The following is a 16,239-nucleotide window of genomic DNA, read 5'->3' as shown; positions in this document are numbered from 1 at the left end:
TTGTTTCTTCAGCATTGTCCACATGTTTAAGTCAGGACTTTGGGAAGGCCATTCTAAAACCTTTTTCGACGTGTGTTTGGGGTCATTGTCCTGTTGGAACACCCAACTGCGCCCAAGACCCAACCTCCGGGCTGATGATTTTAGGTTTTCCTAAAGAATTTGGAGGTAATCCTCCTTTTTTATTGTCCCATTTACTCTCTGTAAAGCACCAGTTCCATTGGCAGCAAAACAGGCCCAGAGCATAATACTACCACCACCATGCTTGATGGTAGGATTGGTGTTCCTGGGATTAAAGGCCTCACCTTTTCTCCTCCAAACATATTGCTGGGTATTGTGGCCAAACAGCAAAATTTTTGTTTAATCTGACATCACATGAACAAAGATAAAACCTTCTGGAGAAAAGTTCATTGCTGTATGTATACTTTTGACCCAGCAGATTTGGTCACATTTTCAGTAGACCCATAATAAATTCATAAAAGAACCAAACTTGTGACCAACAAGTATGTGCTCCAATCACTCTATCACAAAAAAAACAAGACTTGTAGAAATTATTGGAAACTCAAGACAGCCATGACATTATGTTCTTTACAAGTGTATGTCAACTTTTGACCACGACTGTATGTTTAAAGACAATACTTAGTGTCGATTTTGTGTTATAGGTGACAGTGTACTATCATTAGTACAAAGTGCGGCCAGGGGGCCAATTACGGACTGCCGCGCGGGTTTTGTTAGCCCGCAACATGTTGTCAGAAAAAAATAACAGTAAAAATGTAAGCAAAATGACGTAATTTAATAAGGAAAAGCCTGATAGTAATAATGAAACAATTTGTCACTTATAACACAAAGCTGTCATGTAGATTTGATATATAATGTCTGTTTGCAGCATTTAGAAAATATATATTTCTAAATATCCCCCGCATATTTACTTTTCAATTTTTGTATGAAATTTTCAGTTATTGTTTTTTTTTACAATACATCTTTTTGCTCTTTTTCTCACATTTTTACTGTATATTTTTTTCCGACGGGACAACAAAACTCAGAGTCGTAGGCCACAAATGGCCCACGGGGCACACTCTGGACAGCCCTGGCTTAAAGTTTCAAATACGTATTTTTAATTTTTTTTTTACCCATTTTTACTTGTTCCTTCTTTCAAATTGGCTGTCTGTTTTTAGTTAATTGGTCTCATATTTAATTTATTTAGATTTTTATATTTTTTTATCAGAATATTGCAAAAGAAATGAACAAACCAATATGAAACATCCACTACAGAGGACATTTCAGCATACTGTATAGTGGCGCACAGTCAGCACACTAAACTTTAACCTTTGACTTTTTACAGAGCACTCAATGAACATAAAGTTCAAACCTCATAAAGTAATTTAGTTAAATGTATTGTTTACTGTATTATTTATTTGTATTTGTATTTGTATTTATTTGTAATTTAATTCATTTCGATTCTTTTTTTCTTTTTTTTATTAAACAAGATATTGCAAAGCAAATGAACAAAATAGAACGTCCACTGTGGAGGACATTTCAGCATACAGTATAATAGTGGCTGACAAAGGGCACACTCAACTTTTTACAGACCACTCATTAAAGGTAATGGCAACATTCAAACCTCATAAAATAATTTAGTTGAATATATTGTTTATTGTATAATTTATTTTGTAATTTCATTTATTCCGATTTCTTTAAAAATATATATATATAAAAATATTGCAAAACAAATGAACAAACAAAAAAGAATGTCCACTGAAGAGGACATTTCAGCATACAGTATGATAGTGGCTGACAAAGGGCACACTCAACTTTTAACAGAGCACTCACTGAGGGTAATGGCAACATCCAAACCTCATAAAATAATTCAGTTAAATATATTGTTCATTGTATAATTTATTTTGTAATTTAATTAATTCTGATTTCTTTTTTTTTTTTTAAACAAAATATTGCAAAAAAAATTAACAAACAAAAAAGAACGTCCACTGCAGAGGACATTTCAGCATACAGTATAATAGTGGCTGACAAAGGGCACATTACACTTTTTACAGAGCACTCATTGAAGTTAAAGGCAACATTCAAACCTCATAAAATATATATTTTTAAATTAAATTGTATATTTTATTTTATAATTTAATAATTATTTTATTTTATCATTATTGCATTAAAAATGTTACACAGTAAAATATTTATATTTGTGAATTTGCACACACACAAAAATTGGTATTTAACCATTTATTTTCTATAAATTAGTTTCAGTACAAAACATGCATCAAATTCAATTTTAAAAATCGCCAAATTGTGGGGTAAATTGGTAATGGTAAATTGGTAAACTGCTTAGGACCCCAATTTAACAACGAATTGTTCTCTGGGGTTGCTTTCGTGTTTGTAGACGTGCGTACGTATGTATAAGCCATTAACGCCTTATATTATTTAATAATTGGTAAAAAAAAAAAAAAAAAAAAAAAAAATTGGACATTAAGAAATATATATGTTCTTTTAAACCACTGATATAAGCTAGTTAGTGTCAGCACTACTTGGGAATAAAGCACAGTGGAAAGAATAGACTTTATTTAAGTGTGATTTTGTTCAGATCATCTTCATATTTCTATTCAAAGTGTGTGCGGCGTTAAAAAGACCACTTCCTGTCTCTTATTCACAACACATGTTAATTTTTCTTTGTCGTCGTGATTGTAAAAACGACACCAGATGTAGCAGAAATAAAGTTTATGATGTCTTCAAGTGTTGAGAACATCTGGTGCAACAGCGCCCTCTGGTGGATGAACGTGTGAGTTGTTAGCAAAGTCAATGACACTCACAGTTATGTTTATGATGAAAAATAATATTGTTGACTGAATGTGTGCCTAGTGTTGGGAACTCTTGTTGTGTTTGCGTCTCAGGTCCTGGATGAGCGTCCAGCTGTGCTCCAAACTCCTCCTCACCTCGGCCAGGTCCACCCTGATGTCCTCCGGGAGGTCCAGTTTGGACAGTTTTTTGTCAATGGAGGAGAGCAGGTCCGCCCCGGCTTCACGTGACTGCGGCGGCTCCCGCAGCGTGTCGAAGTAGCGGTCGATGAAGGCCTCCAGCTCGTCCAGGTCGCGGGCGCCGTCGCGCTGGACGTGCCGCCGACTGCAGAGCGAGCGCTCAAGGCTGCCGTTCCCGCCTGGAAGCATCTGAAGGTGAGCGTGAGGCCACACCAGGAGCATCATGGGAAGTCTGGGTGAGAGCTCAGCCTGGAGGTACTCTGGCAATGTAACCGTTAACCTTTGTCCTCTTCTGGGCCTCAGCCTGTCTGCGCCTGCCAACATGGCGAGCAAACAGGAAGTGACGTTCTCTCCGGTCCACACGGCGACACCGTTTTGTCCTCTTTGGCGTCCTGCGTCCTGAAGACCCACTTGTTCGTCGTCTGCTGTGGGACTGACTGATGGACTCGTGGACGCTGCAACGACTACAACAACAAGGTGACAAGGTGTGTGTGTGTGTGTGTGTGGGTGTGTGTGTGTGTGTGTGTGTGTGTGTGTGTGTGTGTGTGTGTGTGTGTGTGTGTGTGTGTGTGTGTGTGTGTGTGTGTGTGTGTGTGTGTGTGTGTGTGTGTGTGTGTGTGTGTGTGTGTGTGTGTGGGGTGAACAAGTTAGGACATAAATCAAGGTACCAATATGGAAAAAACTAGAGATGTCCGATAATGGCTTTTTTGCCGATATCCGATATTCCGATATTGTCCAACTCTTAATTACCGATTCCGATATCAACCAATACCGATATATACAGTCATAGAATTAACACATTATTACGCCTAATTTTGTTGTGATGCCCCGCTGGATGCATTAAACAATGTGACAAGGTTTTCCAAAATAAATCAACTCAAGTTATGGAAAAAAATGCCAACATGGCACTGCCATATTTATTATTGAAGTCACAAAGTGCATTATTTTTTTTAACATGCCTCAAAACAGCAGCTTGGAATTTGGGACATGCTCTCCCTGAGAGAGCATGAGGAGGTTGAGGTGGGCATGGTTGGGAGTGCGGGGTTGAGGTGGGGGTAGCGGGGGGGGGGGGATATTGTAGCGTCCCGGAAGAGTTAGTGCTGCAAGGGATTCTGGGTATTGAGTTGAGTTGAGTTGAGTTTGAGTTTATTTCGAACATTCAAGCATACAACATGATACATCACAATTTCCAGTTTCTCTTTTCAACATGTTCGAAAAGGAGTAGGAAGAAGCAGAGCTTATTTAATCCTACCCCTTTTCTTTACATAACAGTTGCAACACTTTTTGTTCACTTCCTGTTCACAATTTTTTCACAATAAACTCCTTAAGTAATCACAATAAAGATAAATAAATAAATAATAGTAAGAATTTAATAATAATAATTGGTGAAGTAAGTCATATTTCATATGATGAGATAAGTAAGATTACTTTAAGAATGAATGAATGGATGGATGAAATAAATTGAGAATGTTTGTCATGGTTCTTCTTCTTTGTACTTTGTAAACACTTTAAGTTTGAAGAGTTTCTTGAAGTGGATCATATTAGTACATTGTTTGATTGCTTTGCTTAATCCATTCCATAATTTAATTCCACATACTGATATACTGAAGGTCTTAAGTGTTGTACGTGCAAACAAATGTTTTAAATTACATTTTTCTCTAAGATTATATTTCTCCTCTTTTGTTGAGAAGAATTGTTGTATATTCTTGGGTAGCAGGTTATAGTTTGCTTTGTGCATAATTTTAGCTGTTTGCAAATTCCCTATGTTGTGGAATTTCAGTATTTTTGATTCAATAAATAAAGGGTTTGTATGTTCTCTATATCCAACATTATGTATTATTCTTACTGATATTTTTTGTAACACTGTTAATGAATGAAGTGTACTCTTGTAATTATTTCCCCATATTTCTACACAGTAGCTCAGCTATGGTAACACTAGTGAGCAGTAGAGAATATGAAGGGATTTTTGGTCTAGAACATGTTTTGCTTTATTGATTATTGACGAGTTTCTTGCAACTTTATGTTGTATATTTTTTACGTGAGATTTCCAGTTCAATTTATCATCAATCATTATACCTAGAAATGTAGTTGAATTTACTCTTTCAATTTCTACTCCATCTATTTGTATTTGTGTTTGACTTTCCCTTCTACTGTTACCAAATAGCATTATCTTAGTTTTACTAAGATTCAACGATAGTCTGTTTTTGTCAAACCATCTTTTTAATTTGTTAATTTCTTCTGTTATTATTTGTATTATCTCCTGTGTGTTCTCTCCTGAACAAAACGCTGTTGTATCATCCGCAAATAATACTAACTTTAAATCTTTTGTAACTTTACAAATGTCATTTATATAGAGATTGAATAATTTAGGTCCTAGTATTGATCCCTGAGGTACACCACAGGATATATTTAGTGTTGTAGACGTGTGTTCGCCTAGCTTCACGTATTGTTTCCTGTTCGTTAGATAACTTCTTATCCAGTTTAAGACTAACCCTCTGATGCCATATCGTTCTAGTTTTTTGATTAAAATATTGTGATTAATTGTGTCAAATGCTTTAGTTAGATCCATAAAAACCGCTGCCGCACATTTTTTACTATCTATTGCATTGGGTATTTGTTCTGTTGTGTTTATGTTGTGTTACGATGCGGATGTTCTCCCGAAATGTGTTTGTCATTCTTGTTTGGTGTGGGTTCACAGTGTGGCGCATATTTGTAACAGTGTTAAAGTTGTTTATACGGTCACCCTCAGTGTGACCTGTATGGCTGTTGACCAAGTATGCCTTGCATTCACCTGTGTGTGTGAAAAGCCGTCGATATTATGTGACTGGGCCGGCACGCAAAGGCAGTGCCTTTAAGGTTTATTGGCGCGCTGTACTTCTCCCTACGTCCGTGTACACAGCGGCGTTTTAAAAAGTCATAAATTGTACTGCTTGAAACTGATACCGATCATTTTGAAACCGATACCGATCATTTCCGATATTACATTTTAAAGCATTTATCGGCCTATAATATCGGCAGTCCGATATTATCGGACATCTCTAGAAAAAAACCATTGCATCTAATAGAGAATGTCTCATTTGCACCCCTGGTGGTGAAATCTATCTAAATGAGGGTGGTGCCAAAAAGGAGGGATTTTTCAAATAGACTGTATGTCGGTTTTGAAAGTGCTCCACCTCTGGTCAACATATGAAATAACAAGTGTGTGTAAACATTTAAAGTGCTCCCCCTCTGGTCAACATATGAAATAACAAGTGTGTGTAAACATTTAAAGTGCTCCCCCTCTGGTCAACATATGAAATAACAAGTGTGTGTAAACATTTGAAGTGCTCCCCCTCTGGTCAACATATGAAATAACAAGTGTGTGTAAACATTTGAAGTGCTCCCCCTCTGGTCAACATATGAAATAACAAGTGTGTGTAAACATTTGAAGTGCTCCCCCTCTGGTCAACATATGAAATAACAAGTGTGTGTAAACATTTGAAGTGCTCCCCCTCTGGCCAAAATAAATTTCAAAAATGTGGGATCGATATTTGATCATTTGGGACGGGGACCCCCATGATAACGAGCTTAGCAGTGAACACTACTGTCTTTAAGACAGGCTAAACTACTGCAACGCACTTCTTGTCGGGATCCCCAGCAAGAACATCCAGAAGCTGCAATACATACAGAATAGTGCTGCTAGGATCCTGATGAGAGTGCGGAAATACGACCACATCACACCAATCCTCAAATCCCTTCACTGGCTTCCTGTTCCACTCAGGATTGAATACAAAGTCTCCCTACTAACCCACCAGTGCCTCCATGGAAATGCCCCCTTTACCCCAAAGAACTACTCACCCCCAAATCCTCCGCACGACACCTCCGCTCCGGACAGGCTAACCTCCTCCAACCTCCGAGGACAAAGCTACGAACTATGGAGACCGGGCTTTCTGCCCCGCCGCTCCCAGTCTGTGGAATGCTCTCCCTGACCACCTGAGGGCACCACAGATTGTGGATGCTTTTAAAAAGGCTTAAAACCCTTTTTCTTAAAAAAGTATTTTTATAGATATATGTATACTAGGTCTAGCTATTAGGCCAGGGGTGTCCAAAGTGCGGCCCGGGGGCCATTTGCGGCCCGCAGCTAATTGTTTACCGGCCCGCCACACATTCTGGAATTACTATTGTAAAATTAAAAAAGAACATTAAAAAAAGTGGAATGAGGTGAAATCTAACGAGAAAAAGTTGTAATGTTGACACAAAAGCTGCCATGCAGGCTGTTTTTTTTCTTTTGTCTTTCTTTATTTTTCTTTTTTTGCCATTGTTCAAAAAAAAAAAAATAATGACAAAAAATCCATGTTATAATGACTTATTTCAGGCTCCAATTACTTCAAATATTTCACTTTAAAATGTTTTATGTGGTAAATATTGCATATATTGTGTAGCAGCCATATAAAAAACATCAAAGTTTTCTTGACAAAGCGCATAAAACAAACAAAATAATAGTTCCAGCATAAAATCGACAGATATATCTGAAGTTGATCTCGTAACTTAAGTGTTGAAAGTAAAAGAAAAACCTAATAAAAACTTTATGAGTGGGGCACCTTTTGGATCCCAAATATATTAGTGATTTTTTATTTATCTTTTCACTGTGATTACTCAAAAATATGAAATAATTAAAATCAATGGTGTCCTGCATTATTGATCTTTTAGGGCTCTAATTACTAAATACTGCATATTTCAGTTTTACTCTAAAAAAAAAACTAAGGTTTTTTTGACAGAAAAGCCATAAAACATTTTTTTTTAATTTGTATTACTTTATATCAACTTGAAGTTGATATAGAGATTTACTGTAAGCGTTAAATAATTTTAAAAAAATAGTCAGATTTATTTTTAACATTTTAATGACTGAGACCCTTTATGGTCCCCGGGAACCCCTAAAGGTCAAATAAATAAAAAATCCATATATTTTGTTATGGTTTGAAAATTAAAAATATCAAAATGGCCCCCACATGCTTTAATTTTTCCGTGAGCGGCCCTCAGTGGAAAAAGTTTGGACACCCCCTGTATTAGGCTGTTCTAGTTTTTATTTTTATTTATTTATTTATTTTTTATTATCTTTTTTTTTTTCAATACAATGTAGCACTTTGAGGTTGTTTGCTCAATGTAAAGTGCTTTTTTTATTTATTTTTTTTAATTTTTAAATTTTTTTACAAATAAAATCTATTATTATTATTATTATTATAAGAACACGTGTCGTAGGCCCCCGTTGGAGGCGTCTCATGTTTGTGTGGAGGGTTTCTCCAACGATTGGCGCTCGCCTCAGATTTCTGGGCAATCCTGCACGGAAACACCCGAACGCCCAGACCGCCCCCGACCCAACACACCAGAGGTGGGACCAAGTCATTGCTTTGCAAGTCACAAGTAAGTCTCAAGTCTTTGCCCTCAAGTCTCGAGTCAAGTCCCGAGTCAAGACAGGCAAGTCCCGAGTCAAGTCCAAAGTCAAGACTGGAAAGTCTCAAGTCAAGTCACAAGTCCTGCATTTGAGTTTCGAGTCCTTTCAAGTCCTTTTAACCACAGACTAATATTTTTACACAGATTGTGTATGCTTTTAAAACGCTGTATGTATTTATTAAAACAAGTGCATTTGAAATTGCAAGAAAAAAAATAGTGCTGACATTGCAATTCATAACAGCACTATTAACAGTAATTTTAATAGTTTAAACAATTTTAAACATTTAACTCATTCCTTTACAGAATAAACACATTTTCAAAAACAAACATTAACATACTATTGGTTGTATTTTATGAAAATAATATTACCACAGAGTTGAGAAGGAGCAAAGATCTTCAATATTTGTATGTGAAAATCACAAATAAATCTTCTGGGGGAGGATGACCCCCCTACAGGGGTTTGGTTTACAAACTTTCAGCCCCACCTAAAACAAAATTCACCAGCCGCCACTGATTATGATGCATTCTCATTTTAGGCAAAATATAAGACAATACTTTCTTAACAGTATAATTGTAACCAGGAATAAGTCTTCAAGTAACAATATTCAAATACTAACATTGTTGGGTAAAACAGCATTTGGTTTTATTCTGAATGTAGTGAAACAAATTGGTGGTTTTAGCTGATATAAAGACTTTCAGGTGTTTATATATGTTTAAGTATTTGGCAGACGCTTTTATCCAAAGCGACATACATAAAAAATACATACATAACAATCACTGTAAACATGATCATTTAAGGGAAGAATGTAATACAAAATATCAATACAAAGTGTCAAGACAGAATAAACTCTCTGCTGCTGCAGCAACAGAGATACAGTCTATAGGTCCCTAGGATATATAGATATCTAAAGTATTCATTCATTGTTTATGTAGGATATACGCATGTATATATAACCTAATCATATTGTTTCTTCAATTTAAAAATAGCTTACCGTTTTTTCCCCCTTCTCTGGGATTATATTCCCAGTTTTGATCTCGGACGTCTGGTCATTTATAGCGTATAAGAATATTATATTACTGTTAAGCAAACTATGAATAATAAAACTTGCCAAAACATGTGTCCGTTATCATAGCTACACGTATGACAAAAAACCGCGTGAAAATCAGTGGTATTCAGTGAGGTAAAATGAATTAAATGCGCTGACAGTTCATTGCTCCTGCCAAATGAATTGCACTGAGTGGAGCGGATCACCACTCCAAGATGGCGGCCCCGCGTCTCGTCTGCGCCAGTAGGCAGTAGCGCTCGATGCTGCGTACCCTTAAAACATGTCTATGGTTATAACGTTAGCAGTGAGTTTACAGCCTCACTGATTTAACTACACAGCAAATAAAAGTCATGTTACTTAGCCAATAAACGTTATCTTACATTCAAAACTTACCCTTCTTTGGGCAACTTCAAATGTCGAACGAAGTTGGAAGTTGTTGCGTCTCCGTCTGTAATATTCGAACTGCGTGATTTGCATACGCAATTCGTTTTTTGTTGACCAAGTCGTAGTTTTTATACCCGAACGAAACCAACTTTGGCATAATTGTTTCTCTCTGCCGCATTGTTTGACAACTCTTGTTCGGTGGTTGTCCTGCAATTGGATGAATGCTGTGTGATGAAAACAACGTATAACTAATTTGATTGGCTGTTGTACTGACAGCACACCAGCTGACAGGCAGCACACACGCTGATAGACAGACAGACACGTACAAAATGAAAAATACGGAGCGGCGCGCTCCCAAATAACTTTTTAAGCTTTGGGTTTTGGGGAAAGTAGCAAGTCATGTCAAGTCAAAAGGCTCAAGTCCAAGTGAAGTCACAAGTCATTGATGTTAAAGTCTAAGTCGAGTTGCAAGTCTCTTTACATTTTGTCAAGTCGAGTCTAAAGTCATCAAATTCATGACTCGAGTCTGACTCGAGTCCAAGTCATGTGACTCGAGTCCACACCTCTGCAACACACACACACAAAACGTTGATTAAGACTCACCGTCATGTGAAGGCATCAAACGTGGATCCTTCCTGCAGAGCGTGTTCGGGCGTGCAATGGACGGCAGTGTCCTCTCGTGACGAGAAGCCGCCATCATCTCGTCCACCTGCGTCATCAGCCGGACCACCTGCCCGCCGTCCCCCCGCCGCTTGTTGTCCAGCACGTGGTACCTGTTCCCGCACCTGTCCACCAGCCTGCGCAGTGCCGCCCCCTCGCTCTCGATGCGTCGTTCGATGCCGGCGTCCCCCAGCCAGTCGCCGTGGCTGAACAGTACCAGCGCCTTTCCCCAGGCCGAGTCCCCGCCCCCTTCCAGCTGAGCCTCCAGCGCGTCGCCTCTGTGCTCGGAGAACGATGAGCTGGCGTTGACCACCAGCAGCACGGCGCAGGGCGCCCTCAGGAGGTCTGGGGTCACGCGGAAGCCGACGGGCGTGTCGACCACCGTCACCACTCTGTCACCTATCCTGCCTCGTTCCTCGGTGCAGGAAGTAGTCCGGCGGTCAGCGGGGAAGCGGCCTTCGCCCAGGATGGTGTTTCCGCAGCAGCTCTTGCCCGTCTTCCTGTCGCTGACCAGCAGCAAGGTGACTTCTCTGAGGGGGCGGAGCTTCTCTGAAACATCCACAAGCCCATGTTGGTGGACGGGAGCAAGTTTATAAATAATACAGAGCTTGGCTCACCGAGGCGCACGCCGGCCACCGTCCTCCTCATCAGTCTGTGCCGGGCCCTCGTCCTGTCAGCGCTCATCGTCCTCTCCAGCTGGGCCACACGCGTCAGGTCCTCTTCATGATGCCGGCCGCCGCAGCCCGCCACCACCTCCTCCATCTTCCCTACCAGCTCCCTCACCTGGAAGCCGTCTCCTCGGGTCCTGCTGTTGAGGACGTGGTAGCGGTTCCCGCAGCGCTCCACCAGCCGGCGCAGGGCCTCGCCCTCGCTCTCGATGTGCGTCTCGACGGTGGTCCCGCCCAGCCAGTCGCCGAAGCTGAACAGCACCATGACGCGCCTCCAGACGTCCCCGCCCAGCAGCTCCAGGTGCTCCTCGGCCGCCCTCTCGTAGGTCTCGGAGAAGGCCCGGTCCACGCGGACCACCAGCAGGAAGACGTGAGGACCGGGGGCACACAAGGACGGACCCAGCTGGATTTGTCTCCGATCAAAGACAGCGCTCTCGTCGCTGAAGTAGTTCATCCACCAGCCGGGCGTGTCCACCACCGTCACCCGTCTCCCGAAGGCCACGCCTCTCGCCACCGCACAGCTGGACGTTCTCCCGGACGACACCGGCTCCTCCCGGCCCAGGATCGTATTGAGTGCTGACGTCTTTCCGGAACCTTTGGCTCCAAGCAGAACAATCCGGACATCAGTGAGAGGACGCACCCGGTCTGGAAAACACACAACGCTCTAACTTAGAGTAGTCCGTGTACATCTTCAACAGGAAATGGAAGAACTGCACTGTGTTTAATTTTAACGGTAAAATTCCGCCTGTCATTTTGTGTTTTTTTTGTCGTTTTTACCGTTAACCTGGACCGTTTTTAGACCTTTTTTTATGCTGTAAAATCTACAGTCCTGGCTTTTAAAGTGCATTACTGTGAATGGAAAAAACGGTACCACTTTTATTTTTACAGTAATATTCTGCCGACTGAGCTACCGGTTTTGGAAAGGGTAAAATCTACTTTAAATGGAAAAACTTTACCACTTTGAATTTTTACGGTAAAATTCTGGCTGCCATTTTGTTTGTTTTTAAAGTGAACCTGTACCATTTTTTCCGGAACAATTCTGGCGACTGAAACGCCTTTTTTTATGCTGTAGAATCTACGGTCCTGGTTTTTACAGTGCATTACTGTGAATGGAAAAAAAACGGTACCACTTTTATTTTGGCAAATACAATTCTGGCAGCTAAGCTACCAGTTTTCTACTATAATTCCTACAACTGTTGTATTTACAGCGTATTATTGTAAATGGAAAAACAGTACGATTTTTATTTTTACAGTAAAAATATGTGCTGCCAGGTTTTTTTTGTGGGGTATTTTCCGTAAATCTTTACCACTTTGAATTTTAATGGTAAAATTTCAGCTGCCATTTTGTTTGTTTTTACCGTGAACCTGTACCATTTTTTACGGTAAAATTCTGGCGACTAAAATGCCTTTTTTATGCTGCAGAATCTACGGTCTTGGTTTTTACAGTGCATTACTGTGAATGGAAAAAAAACGGTACCAATTTTATTTTTGCAAATAAAATTCTGGCAGCTAAGCTACCAGTTTTCTACTGTAATTCCTACAACTGTTGTATTTTCAACGTATTATTGTAAATGGAAAAACAGTACGATTTTTATTTTTACAGTAAAAATATGTGCTGCCAGGTTTTTTTTGTGGGGTATTTTCCGTAAATCTGCGGTCGTTTTTACAGTGCATTATTGTGTATGGAAAAAAACTGGTACCACTTTTATTTTTACGGTAAAATTCTGCTGACCGAGCTACCAATTTTTAAATGGTAAAATCTACAACTGTTGTTTTTTCAGTCTGCACTACTTTAAATCGAAAAACTTTACCACTTTGAATTTTTACGGTAAAATTCTGGCTGCCATTTTGTTTGTTTTTACCGTGAACCTGTACCATTTTTTACGGTAAAATTCTGCCGACTGAAACGCCTTTTTTTATGCTGTAGAATCTATGGTACTGGTTTTTACAGTGCATTACTGTGAATGGGAAAAAACAGTTCCACTTTTAATTTTCGAAAAGAAAATTCTGGCAGCTAAACTACCAGTTTTCTACTCTAATTTGTACAACTGTTGTATTTACAGTAAATGGCAAAACTTTTACAGTACTGTACCATTTTTTACGGTAAAATTCTGGCGACTGAAACGCCTTTTTTTATGCTGTAGAATCTACGGTCCTGGTTTTTACAGTGCATTACTGTGAATGGAAAAAACGGCACCACTTTTATTTTCGCAAACAAAATTCTGGCAACTAAGCTACCAGTGTTTTACTGTAATTCCTACAACCGTTGTATTCACAGCGTATTATTGTAAATGGAAAAACTGTACGATTAAAAATTTTACAGTAAAAATATGTGCTGCCAGGTTTTTTTGTGGGGTATTTTCCCGCAAATCTACGGTCGTTTTTACAGTGCATTACTATGTATGGAAAAAAATGTAAAATAAAAAACTTTTATTTTTACGGTAAAATTCTGGCAACTGAGCTACCAATTTTTGGAGGGTGAAATCTACAACTGTTGTTTTTTTCAGTCTACACTACTTTAAATGGAAAATCTTTACCACTTTGAATTTTAATGGTAAAATTTCAGCTGCCATTTTGTTTGTTTTTACCGTGAACCTGTACCATTTTTTACGGTAACATTTTGTCCACTGCAATGTCTTTTTTTTAAACCCCTTTGATTTTCGCAAATAAAATTCTGGCAACTAAGCATTTTTTTTACTGTTATTCCCACAACTGTTGTATTTACAGCGTATTATTGTAAATGGAAAATGGTATCTTACCGTAAAATCCGAACCACTTAGCTGCCATTTTTTTCACCCTAAAATCTACGTTTGTTGTTATTACGGAGCATTACTGTAAATTGAAAAACAGTACCACTGTTATTTTTATGGCAATATTCTGCCATTTTTATACCATCAAATCTACTGACCTTAATTACACAATTTAGCAGCAAAACCCCAAAACCAAACCCGATCCTAGACCCAAGAATAGCCCTCGATGCACCAGTGTCCTCTAACCTCTCATGACGGACCTCTGAGTCTTCATCATCAGAAACCTGGCGTGGGCGTCCTCCTCCACTCGTCTCTTCAGGTCCGCGATGGCCTTGCAGACGTCCTCCGTCAATTCGAAGACTCTGTTTCCATTTCCCGCGACCAGTCTCTGGATGTTCTCCACCAGCTCTGAAGCGTCACGTACACGGCTCAAGCTGAGACATCTTTGTCCACATTTGTCCTTCAGCCAGCATACCCCGGCCCCCTCCGCGACCCCTCGCCGCTCCTTGTCCGTGGAGGTGAAGACCACCAGGCAGTGAGTCCAGACCCGCTCCCCCAGGAGACCCACATGCTCCTCCAGGGCCCGGCGACGCCTCTCAGTGAAGTCCGAGCCAGACTTGACCGCGACCAGGAAGACGTGCGGACCGGGGGCGCAGAGAGGGACACTGGCCTGGATCTCGCTCCTCACCAGCCGGGTGGTCTCCGCTGCGGTGAAGTCGCACCACCAGCCGGGGGTGTCCACCACTGTCAGCCAGCATCGCCCCACCTGGGACAGCCTCCTGGAGCATGTGGTCCTCTCCTTGGTGACAAACTCCTCTTTGCCCAGGAGGAGGTTTCCTAAGGAGCTCTTCCCTGAGTTCCTGCCTCCCAGAAGCACGATCTTCAACTGTGGCGGGCACCAGCCGTCCGCTGACATGGACAAAAGAGTAAGAACAGTTATGATCCCACACAGTCAGGAGCGTGTTTCCAAACCCCGATTTAAAAACTAATCGGGTCCTGAACTTTTAAATCGAGCCAAATATGTCTTTGTGTACGAACGCTTCTATCATTCATTTTGTGTACCGCTGGCAGCCATTTTGTGCTTGCTGGTATTTTAGAGATCGAGGAAGCCGGCTGCGTACCATAGCAAGTTTTTAATTGTGATGAGAGATTACTTTTCTGTGAAAATATGCCAAAGCGGGCTTATTTCACTGACTACTTCCGGTTCAGTGGAGCCTCTTCCAAGGGCACACACACACTTGGCCAAGATGTGAAATTTTATTCCTAAAAATGTCCCTAGTTTTCAGAGCTATTCACTTATTTGTAGTCAATAACTGATCTTAATTTTAGCACAAATCATTACATATTCTCTATTGTTGTTTAAAATGTTTACATTTTGAAAATAACTATTCAAATAGGATATTTTGGTTTTCCCCACGTAGAAAATCTTGTTTAATTTTCTGCGACATCTCGAGGATGTTTAATTTAATTTAATTTATTTTCAGAACAAAATACTTTATTTCTATCTTAAAAGTCCTGCTAATTTCTAGGCATACAAATCTTAATTTAGAATCTCTTATCAAGTAAAATTATCTCTGTTATTATATCTGTCTATGCAATTTCACTAGTTTTGTTTTTTTTGTAGTTTTCCCTAAAATGTCATCTTTTTATCTTATATTTTGTCAGTGCACACAGCACCTTCCCCCAGCCACTCCGATTGCTCCTTTCTCTCCTTTCGTGAGCTGCTCCTTTGTGGCGGTATATACTGTAAGTAGATTTAACTTTTTTAAATGGTTACTATCGTAGCAATATTGTTGTTAAAGTTATGGCTTTTTGTGATTTCTGATTGTTTGTGAAGGCACTAAAAGGACTTCTGTGTGAGTGCGCATGTTAGCAGCGCAGCGCATACAGCACAGTTTAACTTGTTGTTTTAGCCTGTTACTAAAGATAAGGTGATCATCACCCCCTTATGTTTGTTTGACATACAGTACTGTACAGCACTTTATATTGTGTTCAAAGTGTACAAACCTTCACTAAAATATGGACTTTTGTCAAAGCTGGAATGCATTATTCATATTTACATTGTTTCTTATGGAGAAATTTGCTTCACTATAAGAACTTTTTGATTTACAAACCCAGTTCAATAATCAATTAAGTTTGTAAATCGAGGTTTTACTGTATTAGGTTGGTTGGAGCCCACTAGGTGGCAGTAGTGATCTTTACCAAACAATCAGTCATCACAAAGTGATAATAACAATCAAACATTATTATTAAAGGCCTACTGAAACCCACTACTACCGACCACGCAGTCTGATAGTTTATATATTAATGATGAAATCTT

The 16,239-nt window shown here is 39.7% G+C and overlaps 1 protein-coding gene across 1 annotated transcript; it reads right to left on the bottom strand.

Annotated features, from left to right (window-relative positions):
• Positions 1-2,684: 2,684 nt before the first annotated feature.
• On the bottom strand, positions 2,685-14,964 carry LOC133651466 (GTPase IMAP family member 8-like). Its single transcript, XM_062049415.1, has 4 exons — positions 14,166-14,964; positions 11,119-11,814; positions 10,445-11,050; positions 2,685-3,445 (listed from the first exon to the last, which is right to left on the bottom strand). Exons 1-4 carry the CDS (start codon positions 14,833-14,835, stop codon positions 2,862-2,864), a joined length of 2,556 nt encoding a protein of 851 aa, XP_061905399.1. The 5' UTR covers positions 14,836-14,964; the 3' UTR covers positions 2,685-2,861.
• Between the last annotated feature and the right edge of the window lie 1,275 nt (positions 14,965-16,239).

This window comes from Entelurus aequoreus, linkage group LG06 (assembly GCF_033978785.1).
Source record: "Entelurus aequoreus isolate RoL-2023_Sb linkage group LG06, RoL_Eaeq_v1.1, whole genome shotgun sequence".
Taxonomy (NCBI): Eukaryota; Metazoa; Chordata; class Actinopteri; order Syngnathiformes; family Syngnathidae; genus Entelurus; species Entelurus aequoreus.
This window is presented reverse-complemented; position numbering and strand designations above follow the sequence as displayed.

Coding starts and splice junctions, on each gene's coding strand:
- LOC133651466 (XM_062049415.1), bottom strand. CDS start 14,835: ATGTCAGCGGACGGCTGGTGCCCGCCACAGTTGAAGATCGTGCTTCTG. Junction 11,815..14,165: donor TCAGAGGTCCGTCATGAGAG/GTTAGAGGACAC, acceptor TGTGTTTTCCAG/ACCGGGTGCGTCCTCTCACT. Junction 11,051..11,118: donor GGTGGCCGGCGTGCGCCTCG/GTGAGCCAAGCT, acceptor TGGATGTTTCAG/AGAAGCTCCGCCCCCTCAGA.